At 31.1% G+C, this 22,401-nt stretch overlaps 1 protein-coding gene across 1 annotated transcript; it reads right to left on the bottom strand.

Annotated features, from left to right (window-relative positions):
• Positions 1-21,071: 21,071 nt before the first annotated feature.
• LOC139890240 (protein ALP1-like) lies at positions 21,072-21,944 on the bottom strand. Its single transcript, XM_071873135.1, has one exon. It carries the CDS (start codon positions 21,942-21,944, stop codon positions 21,072-21,074), a length of 873 nt encoding a protein of 290 aa, XP_071729236.1.
• Between the last annotated feature and the right edge of the window lie 457 nt (positions 21,945-22,401).

Below are 22,401 nucleotides of genomic sequence, written 5' to 3'. Positions count from 1 at the left end.
GATAAAAAAATAAACATAATAATAATAATACTCTGTAATAAATAAATAAATAAATATATATATAATATATATAGTATAGGGTAGTTTTATATTAGATTAGTTCGGGTTATGTAAAGGTTATTTTACGGGTTTTAAAGTCGGAGCTCTGTCCGTGTAACACTACGCGATAAATAATCAATGTAAGCTATGTTCTCCTTTTTAAATTAATGTCTCGTACTTAAGTTATTATTATGCTTATTTGAGCCAAAGTAATCATGATGTTGGACTAAATATTAAAGACGGGGTAATTGGGCTTTGTACCTTAATTGGGGTTTGGACAAAAGAACGACACTTGTGGAAATTAGACTATGGGCTATTAATGGGCTTTATATTTGTTTAACTAAATGATAGTTTGTTAATTTTAATATAAAGATTTATAATTGGACGTCCCTATAAATAACCATATACACTCGATCGGACACGATGGGCGGGGTATTTATATGTACGAATAATTGTTCATTTAACCGGACACGGGAATGGATTAATAGTCTATGGAATTATTAAAACAGGGGTGAAATTATGTACAAGGACACTTGGCATAATTGATAACAAAGTATTAAAACCTTGGGTTACACGCAGTCGATATCCTGGTGTAATTATTAAACAAAGTATTAAAACCTTGTTACAGTTTAAGTCCCCAATTAGTTGGAATATTTGACTTCGAGTATAAGGATAATTTGACGAGGACACTCGCACTTTAAATTTATGACCGATGGACTGTTATGGACAAAAACCAGACGGACATATTAAATAATCCAGGACAAAGGACAATTAACCCATGAGAATAAACTAAAAATCAACACGTCAAACATCATGATTACGGAAGTTTAAATAAGCATAATATATTTTATTTTATATTTCCTCGTACTTTTATTTATTGTCATTTTAATTATTGTTATTTATTTTATCGTTAGTTAAATATCGTCATTTACTTTAAGCTTCGCTTAAAATATAAAATCGACAAACCGGTCATTAAACGGTAAAACCCCCTTTTATATATTATTATATATAATTATATATATTTTGTACAAATATAGTTGTTTAAAAATATAGTGTGCAATAAGCCCGCTCCCTGTGGAACGAACCGGACTTACTAAAAACTATACTACTCTACGATTAGGTACACTGCCTATAGTGTTGTAGCAAGGTTTAGGTATATCCCATCTGTAAATAAATAATTAAAACTTGTGTAGTTTGTAACGCTTTTCCTAGTAAAAATATAAACTATTTTCGTACCCCTTAGCTTTAACATCAGCTTTCGAAATTTTTCTCCGTAATCTACGGGATTTCTACGGGATTTTCTGTACTATATGTAAGTATTCTATGTAATTAGAATATCAACCGATATCCGAAAATCATTTCATATCGAAAACCCTTTATCTAACCGTACAAGATGGGACGCGCAACTAGTTCAAATTCCTCGGATTCCGACAGCTATTCCGATATGGATTTTCACTCGAGCTCCGAAAGCAGTGTAACCGGAATGGATCAACCAATTAGCCATCACCTATCCTGAATGAATTGGGATGAATTCGTAGTTGACTTAATCAATGGAGACGCGAAGAAGGCGATTCTTTCCACCAACCAAATTGCCCTCTTGGCGAAGAACCAGAAGCACTTACCGGCGAACCTATCCGAAACACCATTTTCAGCCTCATTTCCAGAGTAGCTCGACACGATTATATTCTATCCACAATTCTAAACCTTATTCATCCGCTCGTTATGACCGACAATCATCCCGAAATAATAGAAGAAGTCAACGAACTTTGCGCTCGAGTAATCAATTTGGAAAATATGGTGCAAAACGTACCAGCTTCAGCAACATCACCGAAATCAACCGCACCACCAGCAATAGCACCCGTACCATCAACATCACACGCCTCAACATCTCATTATGTACCTTGAGTATAATCATCGTTCTACGTATCGTTCTATTTACTTTATCTTCATTCTACGTATCGTTCTACATTAATTATCTTCGTTCTTCATGACGATTATGTAATCTCTAATGTTTTAGAGATTATGTATTATAGATCTAACGATAAATCAAATGAGATTAATATCATATTGACTCGTTAAAATCCATGACTACATCTGAAGAAAATATATATATGTATATATGTTTTCATAAAGATTGTAATTAAAAATTCTTTTGTACAAATTGTTGATGGTGAAAATATTTTAACGGGTAGGTAATACCCGAGAAATATTTAAATTTCACATTAATAAGTTACACTGTACATTCTTCAAATCTGATTCAACAATCATTTACTATCCTACTTACATCTACCGATATACGAATCCGTTCACCACAGAATAACCATTTTTCATTCGATTTCATATTTGGATTTTGATTTATCAGAATCCAACAAGTGGCATAATGAAGAACACATTTGACGAAATAAAAATTTGATAGAAACGAACAAATTAACTACGAAAAATTTTGTTAAGAATCCACGCTAACTGTTCCTAGCTAATTGTTCCTAGCTAACTAATTACATTTTATTTATCGCAATATAATTATCACAATTTACATTCTCGCAATTTTATGTATCGTCATTTAATTTCTGTTATTTATTATTACGCACTTTAAATATCGGGACACGTATACAAAGTTTTGACATATCATATTTACACATCTATATATATTATTTGGAATCACCATAGACACTCTATATGCAGTAATGATCGAGTTCTCTATACAGGGTTGAGGTTGATTCTCAAATAATATATATACTTTGAGTTGTGATCGAGTCTGAGACATGTACACGGGTCACGATACGTATTAATTAATTCGAATATTATATATTAAGCTATATATGAATTATTGGACTGTTAAATGTGGACTATCAACTGTGGACTACCAATATTGGACAATTAAAAATGAATTAAAATATTGATTATAACATATGAAACTAAACATTTCTTCAAGTTTGCCACTTAATTTCATCCTAAACCTCATTTGTATCTTTACGATTACAATCTGCGTTCAAACCTTTCATGATTTTTAAAAACACCTCAATCCAGAGGATGAACCAACCGCACTTCATTTACAGAAGGAAAAATTTATGCATATAGTTATGCACCTGAAAAACTCTCGAAAACTGAGTAAACGTTTAACACGTAGCTGTGCTAATTCCTTTAGTATTATTATTACCCAAAATAACTTAGTAATCCCTTTCAAAATAGCAAATTTTGTCACAGCTCCAGCAAATCAACTTCGACTTTTCGTTCGAAACAACCTTATTATAACTTTGATATATATGCGTGCTCTTTATTGTTACCGGGGAACCTTTTATATTCCACCATATTACCATCAGCGTTTAATCATCTAAAAACACAATTCTCCTGAAACTACCTCGGATTGATAACCGATGAATTTAGATATCGTAGCATTAAATGCAGAGGAAACAGAAAAATTGTATATGGTTTAAACGGCCAAAGGTTTGATGACAAAGAATAGAGTGTTGGGAACCCTCGATAGAAAATTTGGTACTGAAAAACGAATTGAGCTAACCATGAAGGAGACTAAGGACAAATACAAGGATCAAATCCTATATTCAAAGAATTCAGGTAATTCGGGATCCGATGAAACATTCAACAAATATTTTGCTCCTTACTCATGTTAAAATCTTGCGAAAAATCTTTCTTCATTAACCTTCGAACTTAGAAATTCCAAAATATCATCACAAATATCTTCGATATTTCTGAGGATATTTTCATAAATATACTTATCCGAAATTATCTACCTCTTCATGTTTTCCGTATTCCATTATATTGGAAACTTCTGTAAAATCCGAGTATAAATTATGAATAAACTGTGGAGAAGTGTTGGGAATTGAAGCATGGGTTAGTATAATATAATGACTCCCGGCCAACGTGATTATATTACAATAAGTCATGCTGAGGTTCTAATGAAATGTGATGACGGTTCACAGTAGATTATACCATCATCATGTGTCATGTTACATAACTCTTTCATTCTACATAACCTCCGAACATATCAAGAAAAATATATTCTTGATAGTTCTATCTTCAGTAATTTTGATAAATTTGAAAATCAAATCGTGCTATCACGTTCCTTCATGCTTAGAACATTATAATTATTCGAAACTCTATATCTATGAATTCTGGACCATTATTCGCTTTACTAGAGGTCGAGAAGAGAAGAAAAAGGCAAAGAGCTCCGAAACATAAGGGAAGATATAAAACCCGACAACAACACAGAAATCACAAACCGTGTACATTAATACGAATAGCAATATAAAGACACGGGAGTATGATAAGCACAATAACCCCAAGGTAATAGTAGAAGTGAATAGATTCCTCCGGCGGTAAATGGAAAAGAAGAATGACAGATGCGATAGTTAGGAAAATATCAAGAATCAGAACTGGATGGAGCATTTCCACAATATTTTGGAAGTAGGAATTGAGGAAGAAAGTATAGGAATGCTGAAAATAATGGAACGGAAAAGTTTAATTTATAATGGAAATATCAGACAGAGTAATCGAGGCAGATCACCGTATTTAATTATAGAGATCTTAATTTTCCTTATTCGCCGAAGAATCAAATCTTTTAGATTTCGAAGATTTTCTTTAAATCCCATGATTTCCGGAATTCAACCGAGACAACGTCAAAAGTTAAGGCGCACCTTATTTTCTAAATTCAACAGTGACTACGTCAAAAGTTAAGACGAATCCTTATTTCTTCATCTCACTCTTTTGTGACAGCTTCACTTGTACGCTTCACATAATCGAATCATTTTGTCTATATTAATCAATTGTGATAAAACTTTATTTATCAACTCATATTCGTCATGAAAACATTTTTATTGTTAGCCATGACAACCCCACTCAAATTTCGGGACGAAATTTCTTTAACGGGTAGGTACTGTGACGACCCGGGAATTTCTGACCAAATTTAAACTTAATCATTATATGATTTCGACACGATAAGCAAAGTCTGTATTGTAGAGTCTTAATAATGTTTGAACTACTTTTATAGATTCAGTTAACCTTTGACTATTCTCGACGATTCACGAACAAATAGCTGTAATTAGATATGTGTGTATGTATATATAAATAATATTATTATTATTATCATTTTTAATATTAAACTTATTAAAAATTATCATTTGCTTTTATTATTTTAATTATCATTAAACTTATCATTTTTTTTATCATTACTATTATTGTTAACATTATTATTATGTTACCATCATTTTTATATATTTTCATTAACATTATTATTAATTATTATTATTTTTACAGCATTATCATTATTAAAATATTTATATTTATTAATTATTAATATTAAATATAATTAAAAATAATATATAAAATCAAATAAAGGTACTTCAGATCCCCATCGATTTTTATATCTGGTTCCTGTCTAATGCTATTACCAGTCGACATCAATTTTCAATACGAGCTAAAATCTGTGACTCATTCGTGTCTCTACATCAATTATTCCATCTCATTTGATATATATATATATATATATATATATATATATATATATATATATATATATATATATATATATATATATATATATATATATATATATATATATATATATATATATGATATTGATACAACGCGTAATTCTTATCTATCACAATCAATCTAATTTAGTTACTGCTCATGATTTGTACTACATATACTGTATATCGAATCCTATATCAATTAACAAACAAATTCTGTTATCAATCTATCTCACTTTTTTTATTTTTATTTTTCTAATTGACTTTGTCTGCTGAGAATATTGCACTTAACAACCAATTCCATTCATCCGACTTATTTCATTTCCTCAACATTTATATAAACATAACATATAGATAGAGAGAAACAAAAATCATCAATATTTCATTCTTCCAAATTTCTGTTTCTTCTTCGCGAGACATCAAGCCACCACCGGTTACACTTGAACTTTCAAACTCCACCAACCTTTCCAATTGATTACCAATATCAAACCCGATCATCATTCTTGGCCACCAACTTCACCACCCTCGGTCACCCTCCCGATCCACCACTTAAACCACCCCTACAACCAAAAATTAATTCGTCATCACCATCTATTTTTTAACTATCTAATTATGTATGTATACATATATACTTATACGAGTTAAATGAAACCTCACCACAACTCAAATCACCATATTGAACACCTCTTAAATCTATCTTTTATTTGTTGCTGTTTACATGGAACCGAGACCAAAACACACATCTAGGCACTCGACTTTGTTTCTGCCATATTATGTATTCTGTTTCTTTCGTAAGTTCGAACACCACAACAACTAACCTTTGAATTATTTGTGATACTCGCCAACTTCTATTTCCCAATTCTTGTTCAAAACTTTAAACACACATACAGCTATATATATTCTAAATGGACAGTCCACAAAAAGGAATTATAAGGTCAAAATTACTTTTTACGTTTCATCATGGCCAATTCCATACATCACCTTTTGTCTCCCACTTAAGTGTGAAGCATGGATTGAATGATAAAACATTTTGAGTGGGTTTAATAAAGAAATACTAGTGGAAAAATTCATGGACAACATTTATAACCCTACTTGACTTATAAGATAATAGAAATAGATTTAAGTGGCTGCTTATCTTATATCCAATCGCTATAACTCGACTGTACCAACTTCAATTATACATGCATACTTTTGGACCGAGTTATTGTTGGACCATGTGTTACTCTTTTGAAGTTTCTAATTGGATTTATTAAGAGATTACATTTGGGCCAAGATATAGGGGTGTTGATGAGCCCATGATAATCTATCAATCGCTGCAACTCCCTTTTTCTTCTGTTTATTTTTCTTATTTGAACATACCGTTACTTCCTTCGATTTCCACCCCAAACTCCATGAAAAATGCCGTTACACTTCCACTGTTGCAGCTGTTATATATGTTTTTCTGTTCAGTCCCTAAAACCGCCACCCACTATCATTATCCAAACTGCTACAACCCATCGAGAGTCACCTGCTGAAACCCTTCTGTTATTTGAATTTTCTTATTACTTATCTTCTATTTATTTGCAAATAATCATGGAACCCAAATGATAATGATGAATGGTGACTAATGTACAAGTGATTATGACGATGGAAGATATACGAAATGATGATGAAAATGGCGTTGATACAGTGATGATTATGATAATAAAATAGAAACGAGTTAGATAATGAAACGTATTAGATGATGAGGAAGATGAAAAGTGATGTTGATATGGTTACGGTATGAAGATAAAAACGATCACGATGATTTAATTATAATGGCATGATGATTATGAAATAATGGTGATGAGTAAAAATTGAATTATGATGAGTATGATACGTGATAAACGATTAAGCATGATGGGTGTTAAATCCTTGAGTCGAATTATATTTTGAAGAGGAAGAAGATAACAGAAGGAAGGGTAATTAGATTTAATATCCGTAATATAATAGTTAAGCAAGAACAGAGGAATGGTTTAGTAGTGTTGATGGTTAAGCGAGAGGTCGTGGGTTCGAGCCCGGGCAAAGGCACTTTTTATTTGGAACATATTCTTGAGGTAGTTATTATTATTATTATTATTATTATTATTATTATTATTATTATTATTATTATTATTATTATTATTATTATTATTATTATTATTATTATTATTATCATTATATTTATTAAATTAAATATTATTATTAATATTATCATTATCAAGATTTGTATATATTATTATCATCATTTTTACTAACACTATTATTATTTATTATTATTATTAGAATCCTTATTTTTACAAAAATATTACAACTTTCTATTATAAATATTATTTTACCAAATAAAGTAGTAGTTATATAAAAACATATTTTAATATAATCCTATATATATAAAGATATTAATCTTAATACATTACATAATATAAATAAACTTAGTCGATTAAATGTGATATGTGTTGATATATACATGATATAGGTTCGTGAATCCGAGGCCAACCCTATACTTGTTCAATATCGTTCTATGTATTTTTACTACAAAATACATTAGGTGAGTTCATTTGCTCCTTTTTTACTCATTACATTTTTGGGCTGAGAATACATGCAAATGCTTTATTAACTGTTTTACAATATTTATATGCGTGAGTTTCATTTGCTCCCTTTTACTCTTTACATTTTTGGGACTGAGAATACATGCGCCGTTTTTACAATTGCTTTATTAAATGCTTTTGAAATATATTTTTGAACTGTGAATACATGAAATATTTTTTATAAATGTTTGACGAGATAGACACAAGTAAAACATTCCTCGAATGAATTATTATGCAGACAGAAGTGCTGCGGATTATTGTTGAATTATGTGGACATGATAATTGCCACCATTGAATTATGTGGACATGATAATTACCACCATTGAATTATGTGGACATGATAATTGCCACCAATTGATATGAATGTTATGTATCGAGAGAATGATTTTATACACAGGTTATGTGTATGTTATTTTTGTGCACAAGATATGTGTACGGTTACTAAGATTTATGAAAGATGATTTCGTACACGAGAAAGGTGTACTGTATTTAAAAGATATCGCATGTACATTACAGGTGGGTATAGGATTCGGGCCCATTTGTATCATGCAGCATTTAAATCTTGTAGTCTATCAAAATGATGAATTTTATTATTTTATGATAAACTTATGAACTCACCAACCTTTTGGTTGACACTTTAAAGCATGTTTATTCTCAGGTAAGAAAGAAATCTTCCGCTGTGCATTTGCTCATGTTACATGGAGTCGTTCATGGAATATAGAGGTCTGTTCATCGCAATGGGACCAACTGTTGAAGACTTCGTCCAGATGAATTAGGACGGGTCCTTTCAATAAACACTAGATTTGATTCACAAATATACCCTCGAACATTACCCATAACCTCCTTGATAATAACCCATAATTTCCTTAGCTCTATCCCGCTCAAAAACCCATTTTGAAGGTGACACGCTCATAACCTCGTCGTAGTATTTTAGGTATATATACTACTAATAATAATATTATAATAAGATTAATAATAATAATAATAATAATAATAATAATAATAATAATAATAATAATAATAGTAATATATAAAAAATAATAATGCAGAGGAATGAATCGAGCTTTTATAGTATGTGGCCTGCTACAGTACCTCATGCGATCGCATGAGTTTTCAGTGTTTTTGCCATGCGATCGCATGGCCGCCTTATCCTGTTTTTGTTTGCTAGTTCGTCGACATCAAATAGTGTTACTGTAGCAAAATAGTGTGTTACTGTATCAAATAGTGTTTTACTGTAGCAATAGTGTGCACTGTAGCAAAATCACTGTAGCACTGTAGCAAAATACGGTTTCACTGTACAAATAGTGTTTTACTGTAGCAAATAGTATTTTACGGTAGGAAAGTCATTTTACTGTAGCAAATAGTGTTTTACGGTAGGAAAGTCGTTTTTACTTGTACATATACATATACATACATATAATTGTTCATGAATCGTCGAGAGCAGTCAAATGTAATTTAATACATGCAACAGTTCTAAAATTTTAAGATTCAACTTCATAGACTTTGCTTATCGTGTCGGAAACATTAAATCATTTAAAGATAAAGTTTAAATTTGGTCAGAAATTTCCGGGTCATCACATGTTGGACTAAATATTAAGACGGGGTTATTGGATTTTATACCATAATTAGGGTTTGGACAAAAGACCGACACTTGTGGACATTGAACTATGACTATTAATAGATGGGGGGTATTGTCTAATTGAGCGACAACTCATTGGAATATGTCGAAGCTATCTTCAAATTAATTAACTTAATAATTATTAAATGATTATGAATGTCCTATTTGGTGACGTTTATACGACATCTTTTACAATCATTTAATTAATTATTCGGGTTGGGTAATTGATTATTCAAACTGATCAAGTGGGTAAATTAATATTCATATCTCATTAAAACAGGGGTGGATTACATACAAGGGTAATTGGTGTAATTGTTAATAAAGTATTAAAACCTTAGAATACACGCAGTCGATAACCTGGTGTAATTATTAACAAAGTATTAAAACCTTGTTACAGTCTAAATCCCTAATTAGTTGGAATATTTGACTTCGGGAATAAGGTTAATTTGACGAGCATTTTATAATTATGACCGATGAACTATTATGGACAAAAACCATATAGGTATCAAATAATCCAGGACAAAGGACAATTAACCTAGAGTAATAAAATAAAATCAAAACGTCAAACATCATGATTACGGAAGTTTAAATAAGCATAATTCTTTTATTTCATATTCTATCGCAATTTTATTTACTGTTATTTTATTTATCGTCATTTATTTATTTTACGCACTTTAATTATTTTCATTTATCGTTACGCTTAAAAATATAAAATAGACAAACCGGTCATTAAACGGTAAAACCCCTTTTATAATAATAATACTTATATGTATGTATGTATGTATGTATGTATGTATGTATGTATGTATGTATGTATGTATGTATGTATATATATATATATATATATATATATATATATATATATATATATATATATATATATATAGTTGTTAAAAATATAGTACGTAATCACTAGCTCCCTGTGGAACGAACCGGACTTACTAAAAACTACACTACTCTACGATTAGGTACACTGCCTATAGTGTTGTAGCAAGGTTTAGGTATATCCCATCTATATAAATAATAAAAACTTGTGTAAATTGTATCGTATTTCGTAATAACAATAATAGTATTTCGTACACCACCGCTGCACACATCAAGCACCATCTCTAACCTCACCCACCTTGACCAACTAACGTCTTAACCGCTTCCGATTTCATCTTATCATCTAACTTCTTGTCGTCCTCCGATATACCATTTAGTGACTGCAAATCAATCTTGGTGCAAACTATAATCAACGGTTCGTTCATAAAAGAGACTTGATACTGTGAAACAAAGCAGCTTGTTGGGCAATTTTGTTCTCACAAGAACTAGAGATATCTAGAAAGAACAACACAACATCCCACAAATGCGCCAACATTGTTATACTACTCATTTCGATGATATTAAGATCTTCAAACGGCCTATCTAAAATACATGGTGTATCAATAACTTGATATCTCAAGTAACTATTATCCGTATGACCAACAAATATTGACTTTGTAGTAAAATCATACAGTTGGACCTCAACATCAGCACGAGTGATCTTTCTAATAAACGAGGTTTTTAAAAATATTTGGATACCCACATATCAATATCATCCTGGTATTCGGGTCGATAAAAAGCAGTCTTGCCATATGTTGTCTAATTTGTTGAAGATACGCCAAAGGCACACAAATATAATATTAACTATGATGGAATGAAATTTGAAAAGTAAGACACATGGACATAATTTGAAACGCGTCAGGGATCCTTTGGAAGTGGGAATAAAAACAAGACAAAATAAAAGATAACTTGGCCCGATTCGTTTTGTGACGGTACACACACGATCGTTTTGTGCAGTAATAATAATCAGAGATTTTTATTGGGGTTGAGAATGAAGTTAGGGTTTTAAATTTTATGATAGAAGATAGAGATGAAAGAGAAGTGAAAAGGAAATGTGAATTGACGAAAATACCCTCACATGCCACACACATGATTCCACTTAATGGAAAAATACTAACGATCATTAACTATAAGGTCATCCGTGAAATATTTTAATAGTTCGAGGTCAACGAAGTCAAAAAAGTAGTTTAAGATTGCCTATGCTGTTTGATACATAGTTGAAGGATTTCACTAGCATGCTTTAAATTTTTTTACGGTTAATTACTCACTTGAAAGCGAAATTTTTTAAATTATAGAATTAAGTTATGCATACTAACAACAAATTTAAGGTTGTTGTTAGAAAAATTCATAAAATAAATATAAATATATACATAATTCGTACACGATCTTAAGTTAATTATGAAATCTTAAATTTATGATTTTAATAAATTTTAAGTCATAAGTTTTGTTTGACATATAATAATAAAAGTTAGACTTTATAAAGAAATTAATCTCTATGCATTTATACTCGTAAAAGTAGCTTTTCCAAAGATATGAAGCTTATAATAATAAAATTGTTATAAAATATCTAGATTGTGTTATAAAATATCTAGATTGGATGTTAATTTTATTATTATTATATTTCTTGCATAGTAATATTTTATACTATAAATAGACATGTATGGTAACCATTTAAGGTGCACCATTTCTCTTGAAATATCAATATCAATATTTCTTCTCTCCTTCTCTCTTTTTCTCTCTTTGTTCTTATAACCATTAAAGGTAGTTATAAGCCTACTGAATTATAACACGTTATCAGCACGAAAAGCTTAGTGTAATTAAAAGATATCTCAAACGATCACGAATCACTAATCAAGGTATGAAATTATTAATAATTTTCAGACTCGAATATATCAAATTTTGGACTACTAACATTTATATTTATGTTATTTAAGTTATATATGGTCGGTTATACCACCTGAATTATATTTCTGTAATCTAACTTTTACTAACTTCACTAACATTTATATTTATGTTATTTAAGTTATATATGGTCGGTTATACCACCTGAATTATATTTCTGTAATCTAACTTTTACTAACTTCACTAACATTTATATTTATGTTATTTAATTTATATATGGTCGGTTATACCACCTGAATTATATTTTCTGTAATCTAACTCTTATTAACTTCACTAACATTTATATTTATGTTAATAAGACCTCATGATTGTACGCAACACGTCATTTGACAACACGGTACTTTATGTACGCAACACGTCATTTGACAACACGGTACCATGGGTCGAGATTAATTCCGATCAATACGAATACGACGGGGTCTTTATATGTTATCTAACATTTATGATTACTTATGCAATTAATCATTATTTATTTCATGCATACTAATTTTTATTCTTAAATTTATAATTTTAAAAGTTAAAATAAAAAAATAGTTTGTATTTTTATTAAAAGTAAATCTTAAAAGTTAAAATAAGAAAAAGTAGTTTGTACTTTTATTAAAAGTAAATCTTAAAAGTTAAAATACAAAAAGTAGTTTGTATTTTTATTAAAAGTAAATCTTAAAAGTTAAAATAAGAAAAAGTAGTTTGTATTTTTATTAAAAGTATATCTTAAAAGTTAAAGTAAGAAAGAAAAAAAAGGGGATGGTAAAATGGAATAGTTTTTTTTGTCAAAAATGAAGTATTGAAAATGAAGTGGTCTCCTTCTATAACTAAAAAAAAATATATACTTTTATCAAATGAATTTTTTTGTGGCCGACAATTTCAAACACGAGTCCGTGTTTAGTTTATCAAGAATATCTCTTGCTTTGGTGAAAGGTCACGATCACGATATCAGGTGTTGTGAAAGAATTAAAAAATTGGTCAAGTGGCCTTTTAAAAACTAAAAAAAAAAATTTAAACAAAAAGTTTTTTTTATATATTTATAATTTACGGGTAACGTAAAAAAAAGGAAGTTTTTTTTTAAAAAAAAAAAAACAAAGAAAGTGTTTAAATGAGTTTTACAGAAAGGGAGAAAGCAAAGTAAAAAAAAACTTTTTTCTAAACAAAGGTAAATGAAAGTAGGACTTAATACAAGAAAAAAGTAAACATCTCCTAGACGTGATAAAATCTATCAATGATAAGTATTAGACTTGATGAGCTAAATGTGACAAAAATGTTTCAACATGTCTTATGTTAATTTTCTAAAATAAGTTATTATTATTCCGAGTTTAACACATATACATATGTTAATTAAAAACAACCTTTTTGTTCTTATGTAGTGTTGGGTTACAATTTTGGTTGTATGCCATAATTCCATCCAGTAGAGTGACAATAGAAAACTTTTGATGATAATCAATAAAAAACTTTTTTCCAAACTTGTCAAATGTTTTGTTAAAAACGTGATCGTTGAAAAAAGGAGGTTGAATAATAAAACTTAAAAAAACAAATTATTTTTTTAAGAGTGTGCATCAAAATGGCCCGTTTAATAATGGGGAGTAAAAATATAGTCAAATTATTTCAACGAACAAGGGTTCAATTGGATGTCTCTTAAAAAAAATCCGCGGGTACGGGTGATGGATCCAATGGATCCGCATCCACGACCCGCGGGTGCTATCCCTAATTGTGACAAGTACAAATCAACTAAAAGTCTAAAAAATAAATGCTCTTATAGGGACCAAATGTTCACAATAATTGCCTAAGCTAGATATGAAACAAATAGTTCATAAAAAAAAAAAAAGGTCGTTGTGCGTTTTCGGGATGATAGCCGAAATACACTTACAAAAGTAGGTCAGCCGTCAATTCTTTATGGCCATATCAACGTAGATCAATAAAATCATTTATGGTTTTGATAAAAGATTAATTAAAAATTAATTGTTTTTTTTTTGGTCTTGGATTCTCGGTAACAAAAGCAAAGGTTGTTTTTGGTTGCCACAACAAACAAGACAGAGGTTGTTGACTTTTGTTGTTAAACATGGCACAAGTGAACAATAACAATAGATTATTATTTTTGAAAAGAATAATGATGCGTTAATTTTATTGTATAAAATAAAATTAAAGAAAATGGTTTTCATTGATGACTATGAACAAACGCAAACAAAGTGTTTGCGGTATTTGGTGATTAAAAAAAAAAAGTGCATCTAAAGCTTCTACTGAAAATAATATGCATCTAAAGCTTCTACTGAAAATTAATGTGCAAGGTACAACGTATAACTATATGGTCAAATTCATTTGAGCCTTCGGAGTCACAAGTATATGATGTATATATATATTACTCAATTAACAAAATAGTAAATCTAAATTAATTCATATGAATAGTAAAACGAAATTAATTAATTTACTATTCACATAAAAAAGCGCATATGATAAAAAGCGCATCGCATATGATAAGCGCATATGATAAAAAGCGAATATGATGAAAAGCACAACGCATATGATGAAAATCGCATATGATTAAAAGCGCATATGGTGAAAAACACAGCGCATATGATTAAAAGCGTATATGGTAAAAAGGATATATGATAAAAAAAAACACATATGGTGATTTATAAATAAAAAAAAAAAAACACATATGGTGATTAATGGAAAGCACATATGGTGATTAATGAAAAGTATATTGTGAAAAAGAATCACAAGTGTTTCTTGAAAGAATTCAAGGTAAGATATATGAACCAATTCATCCATCATGTGAACCATTTTGATATTTCATGGTTCTAATAGACGCATCTAGCGGATGGTCTCATATTTGTATGTTATCAAGCCGTAATATGGCATTTGCAAAGTTTCTTGCACAAATTATTAAATTGAGAACACATTATTCTAATTACACCATTAAAAGGATGAGACTTGATAATGCTGGTGAGTTAACATCTCAAGCATTTAATGATCATTATATATCTACAGGGATTGTTGTTACCATTAAAAGGATGAGACTTGATAATGCTGGTGAGTTAACATCTCAAGCATTTAATGATCATTATATATCTACAGGGATTGTTGTTGAACATCCAGTTGCTCATGTGCATACACAAAATTGGTTTAGCTGAATCAATAGATAAACGCTTACAGCTAATAACTAGACAATTGATAATGAGTACAAATCTCTCAATATTTATATGTGGACATGTAAATTTACATGCTGCGACATTAATTCGCATTATACCATGTGGAAGTCGTAAATATTTTCACTTAATACTTGATTTTGGCCAAGAGCCAAATATTTTCTACCTTAAAACATTGGTTGTGCAGTGTATGTTCCAATTGTATCACCACAACACAATAAAATGGTTCTTCAAAGAAAGATGATAATATATTTTGGATATAAAACATCTTCAATCATAAGATATATTGAACCCATGATGGGTGATGTTTTTATAGCACGTTTTGCTGATTGTCATTTTAATAAAACATTGTTCCCTAGATTAGGGGGAGAAATAAAAATAAAAAATAAAATGATGCTTCATGATGTGAACATCAATTAAGGTATATTGAACTCGCACAAAAGAATGTGAAACGAAAGTTCAAAAATAATGCATATGCAAGAACTTGCAAATTAATTACTTTATGCATTTACAGATATAAAAAAGTGACTAAATCATATATACCAGCGATAAATGCTCCAGCTCGAACTGAAATTCCAAAAGCTGGCAATAATGTCACTGTTGAGTCTTTGCCACGCATCAAACGTGGAAGATCAATTGGTTCCGAAGATAAAAATCCTCGAAAAAGAAAATCAGCTGATAATGAGGTAAGAGAAAGTGTTCAAGAAGAACCACAAATCAATATTCCTTCTGCAGAGGATATTGATAAATGTAAATACTAAAATTGCGATAAATTATGCAATATTATGGAACCGAAATGAAACTAAAATCTCTATGAGATATTTTCATATAATGTTACAATGACATCATGAATAAAGATGATGATCTGGAACTAAAATCAGTCATTGAATATACAAAATGGACATGATTGAGCTCAATGGAAAGGAGCAATAAGAGCTGAATTAGAATCGCTCGATAAAAGAAAAGTTTTCGGATCAATCGTTATCACTTTTAAAGATGTGAAACGTATGGGATACAAATGAATTTTTATCCGAAAAGAAATGTGCAAATGAAGTTACAAGGCAAAACTAGACTTGTAACTCAATATTTCTCACAAAGACCAGAAATGAATTAGGAGGAAAAATTATCCTCCTGTAATGGATACAATTACTTATTAGATACTTAATCAACCTGGTAGTTATTTAAATGCATCTATGAATGTTGTTACTACTTATCTGTATGGATTACTTAATAGTGATATATATGAATACACCTAAAGGGTTAAGGTATCATAAGCATCTAATGTAAAACCCAAGGGAATATATTCCATTAAATCACAAAGATTTCTAAGTGGGTTTATACAAACGGGACGTATGTGGTATAACCGATTAAATGACTACTTGATAAAAAAAAAGGGTATAAATATAAACTTATTTTGCACGTATGTTTTATAAAAACAATGTTCGGATATGAGATCGTAGTTGTTTATGTCAATGTTCTTAACATCATATGAACAAATAAAGAGATCTATGAAATCATTCAACTTCTAAAGAATTATTTTGAAATGAAAGATCTTGAAAAAACCAAGTATTACCTTGGATTGCAAATTGAGCATATGCCTAATGGTTTACTTGTACATCAAACAACTTATACCGAAAAGATTTTAAAACATTTTTTTTTAAAGACAAACTCATTGTTGTTAGATCACTCAATATTGACACTGATCTATTTCATCCCTGCGAAGATCATGAAAATCTTAACAGATCGGAAGTTCCATATTTTAGTGCAATTGAGGTTCTTATGTATCTTATAGATTGTACAAGACCTGACATTTCTCTTGCAGTTAATTTGTTGGCAAGATTCAGCTCAAATGACAATGGAGCGGGATCAAACACATATTTTGATACCCTTGAGAAACTGCTGATTTAAAATTATTTTATTCTAACGTTTCAAAACAAGATTTTGTTGATTATGTATATACAGGTCATTCATCAAATCCTCATAAAGATAAATCTCAAACTCGATATGTATTCCTAAATGGAGGTACCACAAAATCATGGCGTTCTTAAAACAAACACTTGTTGCAACATCATCAAATCATGCCGAAGTGATTGCATTACATGAAGCTACTCGGGAATGATTTTAGTTAAGATCAATGATACAAATCATTATTGATTCTTGTGGACTAGAACGCTATAAAAGCGTAACAACTATCTATGAAGATAATACAGCTTACATAATACAAATGAAAGAAGAGTATCAAAAATGACAGAACAAAACATAAATGCTGACGAGGCGCTAAAGCTATAAACGGTCTTAACGGTCATAAGTTTGATGGAAAAGAATGGTATATTGGTAAGGCTCAGAAAAGACTACAAGGGAATAGGAATTGAAACAAGGGTTTGAGCAAACCATGAAGGAGACTGTAGACAAATCACAGGGGCTAACCTTGTACATAAAAGATTTAGATGATACAGTTTCAGATGAAAACCTCAGATTCTTCTCATATACTCAAGATCTCGTAAAAGACAACCAGATTAAAATGAGATACGTTCAATCAACAACTCTGCTGATCTTTATACCAAAGCACTGCCAACTGCTATTTTCAGAACACACGTTCATAATATTGGCATGAGGCATGTTCAGAAGATGTAACAACTCAGGCGTTGCCTACTTGAGGGGGAGTCGACTCTATACTGCACTCTTTTTCCCTTAGCTAAAGTTTTATCCCAATGGGTTTTCTTTAGCAAGGTTTTTAACGAGGCAGTACTAGTTATTCTCTAATAAAATTGTCATCCAAGGGGGAGTGTTATAAAATATCTAGATTGTGTTATAAAATATCTAGATTGGATGTTAATTTTATTATTATTATATTTCTTGCATAGTAATATTTTATACTATAAATAGACATGTATGGTAACCATTTAAGGTGCACCATTTCTCTTGAAATATCAATATCAATATTTCTTCTCTCCTTCTCTCTTTTTCTCTCTTTGTTCTTATAACCATTAAAGGTAGTTATAAGCCTACTGAATTATAACAAAAATTACTTAAATGTCCTTTATTCAATTCTTTTACATTTTATTTTTGAATTTTTTAAAGTTAATTCACAACTATAAATTTCAGTTTCAACTACTTGATTAACAGGTTACAAAAAGTATAAGGTTGAACTTCTTGCTCGACAAATAAGCGACAACCTTAAACTTTTAACTCATTTCAGCTAAACATACTCTTAGCGTACTTCATTTTTGGGCTACTCTAAACCCATTTATGTAAGGAAATTGGTTTCGGCCCACGAGAAAATTATAAATCACTTTCACTTATTTCTTGGTTTTCTCTTATAATAACCATCCGCTAACAAAGATTAATGGTGCGATTATTTTTTAATTGAATGTTGAACGCTAAATATTTAGTATTTGGCGCATTTATTTTTAATCTCTGAGTGACATCTGATGTTGAACAGTTTAGCATTTACTATTGAACTATTCAAAGCTGAAATATATGTTAACCATTAAACACTATTTTTTGTTAATATCATCTCTAAACAAGTTTTTGTCATTCGAAACCAACTTCATTAAGTACTTTTGAGATGCAATTTGTGAACCATTTAGCACTTAATGACAAATTGAATGAAGATGAATACTCCGTTATTCTTATTAATCTATTAAAATTACATATTGGGTATTTATAGACTAATGGGCTAAAAGAATAGGCTCTAGGAATTAGATACCCAATACAATAAGGAATCCAATACTAAATACAATATGAATTAGAATTGGATTCAACACTTCCCTTCAAGTTGGAACGTGAAGATCACGAACGCCCAACTTGTCATGTAAATAATGAAAAGATCCGCTCCTAAAGCTTTTGTAAAAATATCTGCTTGCTGATTATCAGTATGAATGTAACAAGGCTTAATTTCACCCTTTTGAACTCGTTCTTAGATCGTAAGCTACTGATTCCTAGAACACCGAAAGTTTTATTAGCCAAGGCAAGGTTCCATTTTACCCACGAGATGGACTTCTGATCGAAAAAATTCCATAAGAATTTCATCCTTAGCGATTCAAGTGACTTGATAACTCAGATATGGACTCTAAATAAGGACATATTATATCTTAACAATATTATCATATATATTTCCTTCAACGGTATCAAGCCTCAGTGTAGAAGGGCCCGCGATTAGTTGCCAAGCAACCCGGGTTCAATTCCTGAGGGCGGAAGGTTTTCTCTCCAATTTCCTGCGATTAGTTGCCAAGCAACCCAGATCCCGCGATTAGTTGCCAAACAACCCGGGTAGGAGTTTCCTTCTAGCGTGTATGGGTGCAAATGATGATGGTCATTGAAATAAATGATCCGCTGAAGCAAACTCGCCGTTAAAAAAAAAATTAATGTCGTATACAGAAGACAACATACTTTTCGAGAGAATGACCCTTCGGAAAGCAATGGAACACATTTTAAAGTGCATAAATAAATAAACGAGTTAAGGGTAAAAATTACATTGTAAAGTACTACTATATCACTCTCTCCTGGAATCATTATCCTAATTCAATAAATAAATAAAATAAATAATAATGTATGACTTATGACAAAATTAATTTGCTTGAAATTTTGCGAGAGGCACATCTCAAGTCAAAGTCTGGTTTCAAGAATATATTTTCTTTTGAAAATACGGGGAGTATCATGCTAACAATCAAGTGCATTAACTATTCTCATTCATGACACCCTTCTACATATTAACACACCGCCACATCAGCGTCACATCACTATTTTCTCTCCATTTCCTTTATATCACTAACCCATCACAATTTACTCCCAACTATGACATACCATCACATTGACCCACATTTATTATTTAACCACTCCCAATGGAAATGCCAATCCTTTGCCAATCCCACACCTAGTGGGAGTGTGTTATTAATCTTTTGCCAATTCTTTTTTGCCATTCATTTTGTGAATTTGAAGCATATATCATCACGAACCATATGCCTTTGTTTACTTGTACAATTTGCTTTTAGATTTGTACCATGATATAATTAATTAATTTTGAATGGTTTAGGAAGGGTGTGATGGTTAGGAGTGATGTGTGATGGGTTAGTGATATAAAGGAAATGAGAAGGAAATGATTATGTGGCGCTGATGTGGAAGTGGGTTAGTGTGAATGCTCTAAGACCACAGATATTGGTGATTGTGACGTGGAGTGGGTGAGATGCACTTTTTGGGGAAAAACTGTGACTGAGCCATGACATTTTGGGGGGAGTTGTAATGGGGAGCTTTTGTCATGGTAAGACTGTGACGTGCCATTTTTTTTTAATTGTTTTTAAATTATTTTTGATTTTGTTTAATACAAAATATAAAATAAATTAGACAAAAGTACATTAATTATTTAAAAAAAAAAATTACAATTAAAAAAAATACACGCAAAAAAAAAAAATATTACAATACATTATTAAAAAAAGCACTAGTTATGCATCGAGCGAAAGTTTGGCGGGAGGTTCCAAATATGAGCCGTTAAATCTTCACGAAATTGATCGTGCACGTCTCGATCGCGAATCTCTTTCTCTCGTGATCGACGATCTTTGACCCTTCTCCGAATATTGCGACGAGGCCGGTTTTCGGGTTTATCTAACCATTCTTGTTCCCAAGTACTTAACGCAAACCCGTTATCTTCTTGTATCATGTTGTGCATAACTATACAACTATACATTATCCTTCTCATCTTATTAACACTCATAACTCGTGCCGGTGTTTTTAAAATCGCAAACCGACCTTGTAAAACACCAAATGTACGCTCAACATCCTTTCTAGCACTCGATTGAAATTTAGTAAATTTTTTTCTAGGCTCTTCAATAGGAGTCGTATACCCCTTTATTAGCGTTGTCCAATCGGGATATATCCCGTCCGCCAAGTAGTAACCAAAGGGATACTGGTTTCCGTTTACTTCAAACGGTGAAGGTGCGGCTCTATCCTTACGAAGGGAATCAAACAACGAAGAATGATTTACCACATTAATGTCATTGTTTGAACCCGCCATCCCAATAAACGCATGCCATATCCACATATCGTATGAAGCAACCGCTTCAAGCATGATCGTCGGGTGACCGTGATCACCTCTTGTATATTGACATTTCCATGCAACGGGACAATTTTTCCATGCCCAATGCATACAGTCAATACTACCCAACATTCCCTTAAAGCCATGTTTCTCCTCGTGCGCCGAATACAACCGAGCAATGTCAGTTGCATTAGGCTTCCTCAAATATTCCCGCCCATATAAGTCAATTATACACTTGCAAAAATTATTTAAAGTAACATAACCCGTTTTTTCCGCCATTTTAATATATTCATCAAATATATCCGCGGTCATCCCATACGACAATTGCCGTAACGCGCAAGTTATTTTTTGAATAGTTGAGAAACCAAGACATCCAAGTGCATCCGGACATTGTTGGAAAAAAGTAAAATGATCGGGGGCATTAGGAGTAAAAGAGTGTTGAAGAATACCGTCTCGGATACGGAGAAATAAAACTTTGCGCATCCGAAATCGTCTCTTGAAAATGTCGTCCGAAAACGTCGGATTTTCACAAAAGTAATCGTTCTACAATAATTGACCCGCTGCTTCACGATCTCTATTTAAAAAAACGTCGTGGTTGTCTTTGAAAACGAGTTCTTGGTTGGATTTCTTCCTCTTCTTCGGACGACGTTGAATCGAATAACAAATCGATACTTAAGGCTAAAAAATCCATATTTTTTAGTTTCTAAAACAAAAAGAAGACATAAACTTTTATATA

This window comes from Rutidosis leptorrhynchoides, chromosome 2 (genome assembly GCF_046630445.1).
Source record: "Rutidosis leptorrhynchoides isolate AG116_Rl617_1_P2 chromosome 2, CSIRO_AGI_Rlap_v1, whole genome shotgun sequence".
Lineage (NCBI taxonomy): Eukaryota > Viridiplantae > Streptophyta > Magnoliopsida > Asterales > Asteraceae > Rutidosis > Rutidosis leptorrhynchoides.
This window is presented reverse-complemented; position numbering and strand designations above follow the sequence as displayed.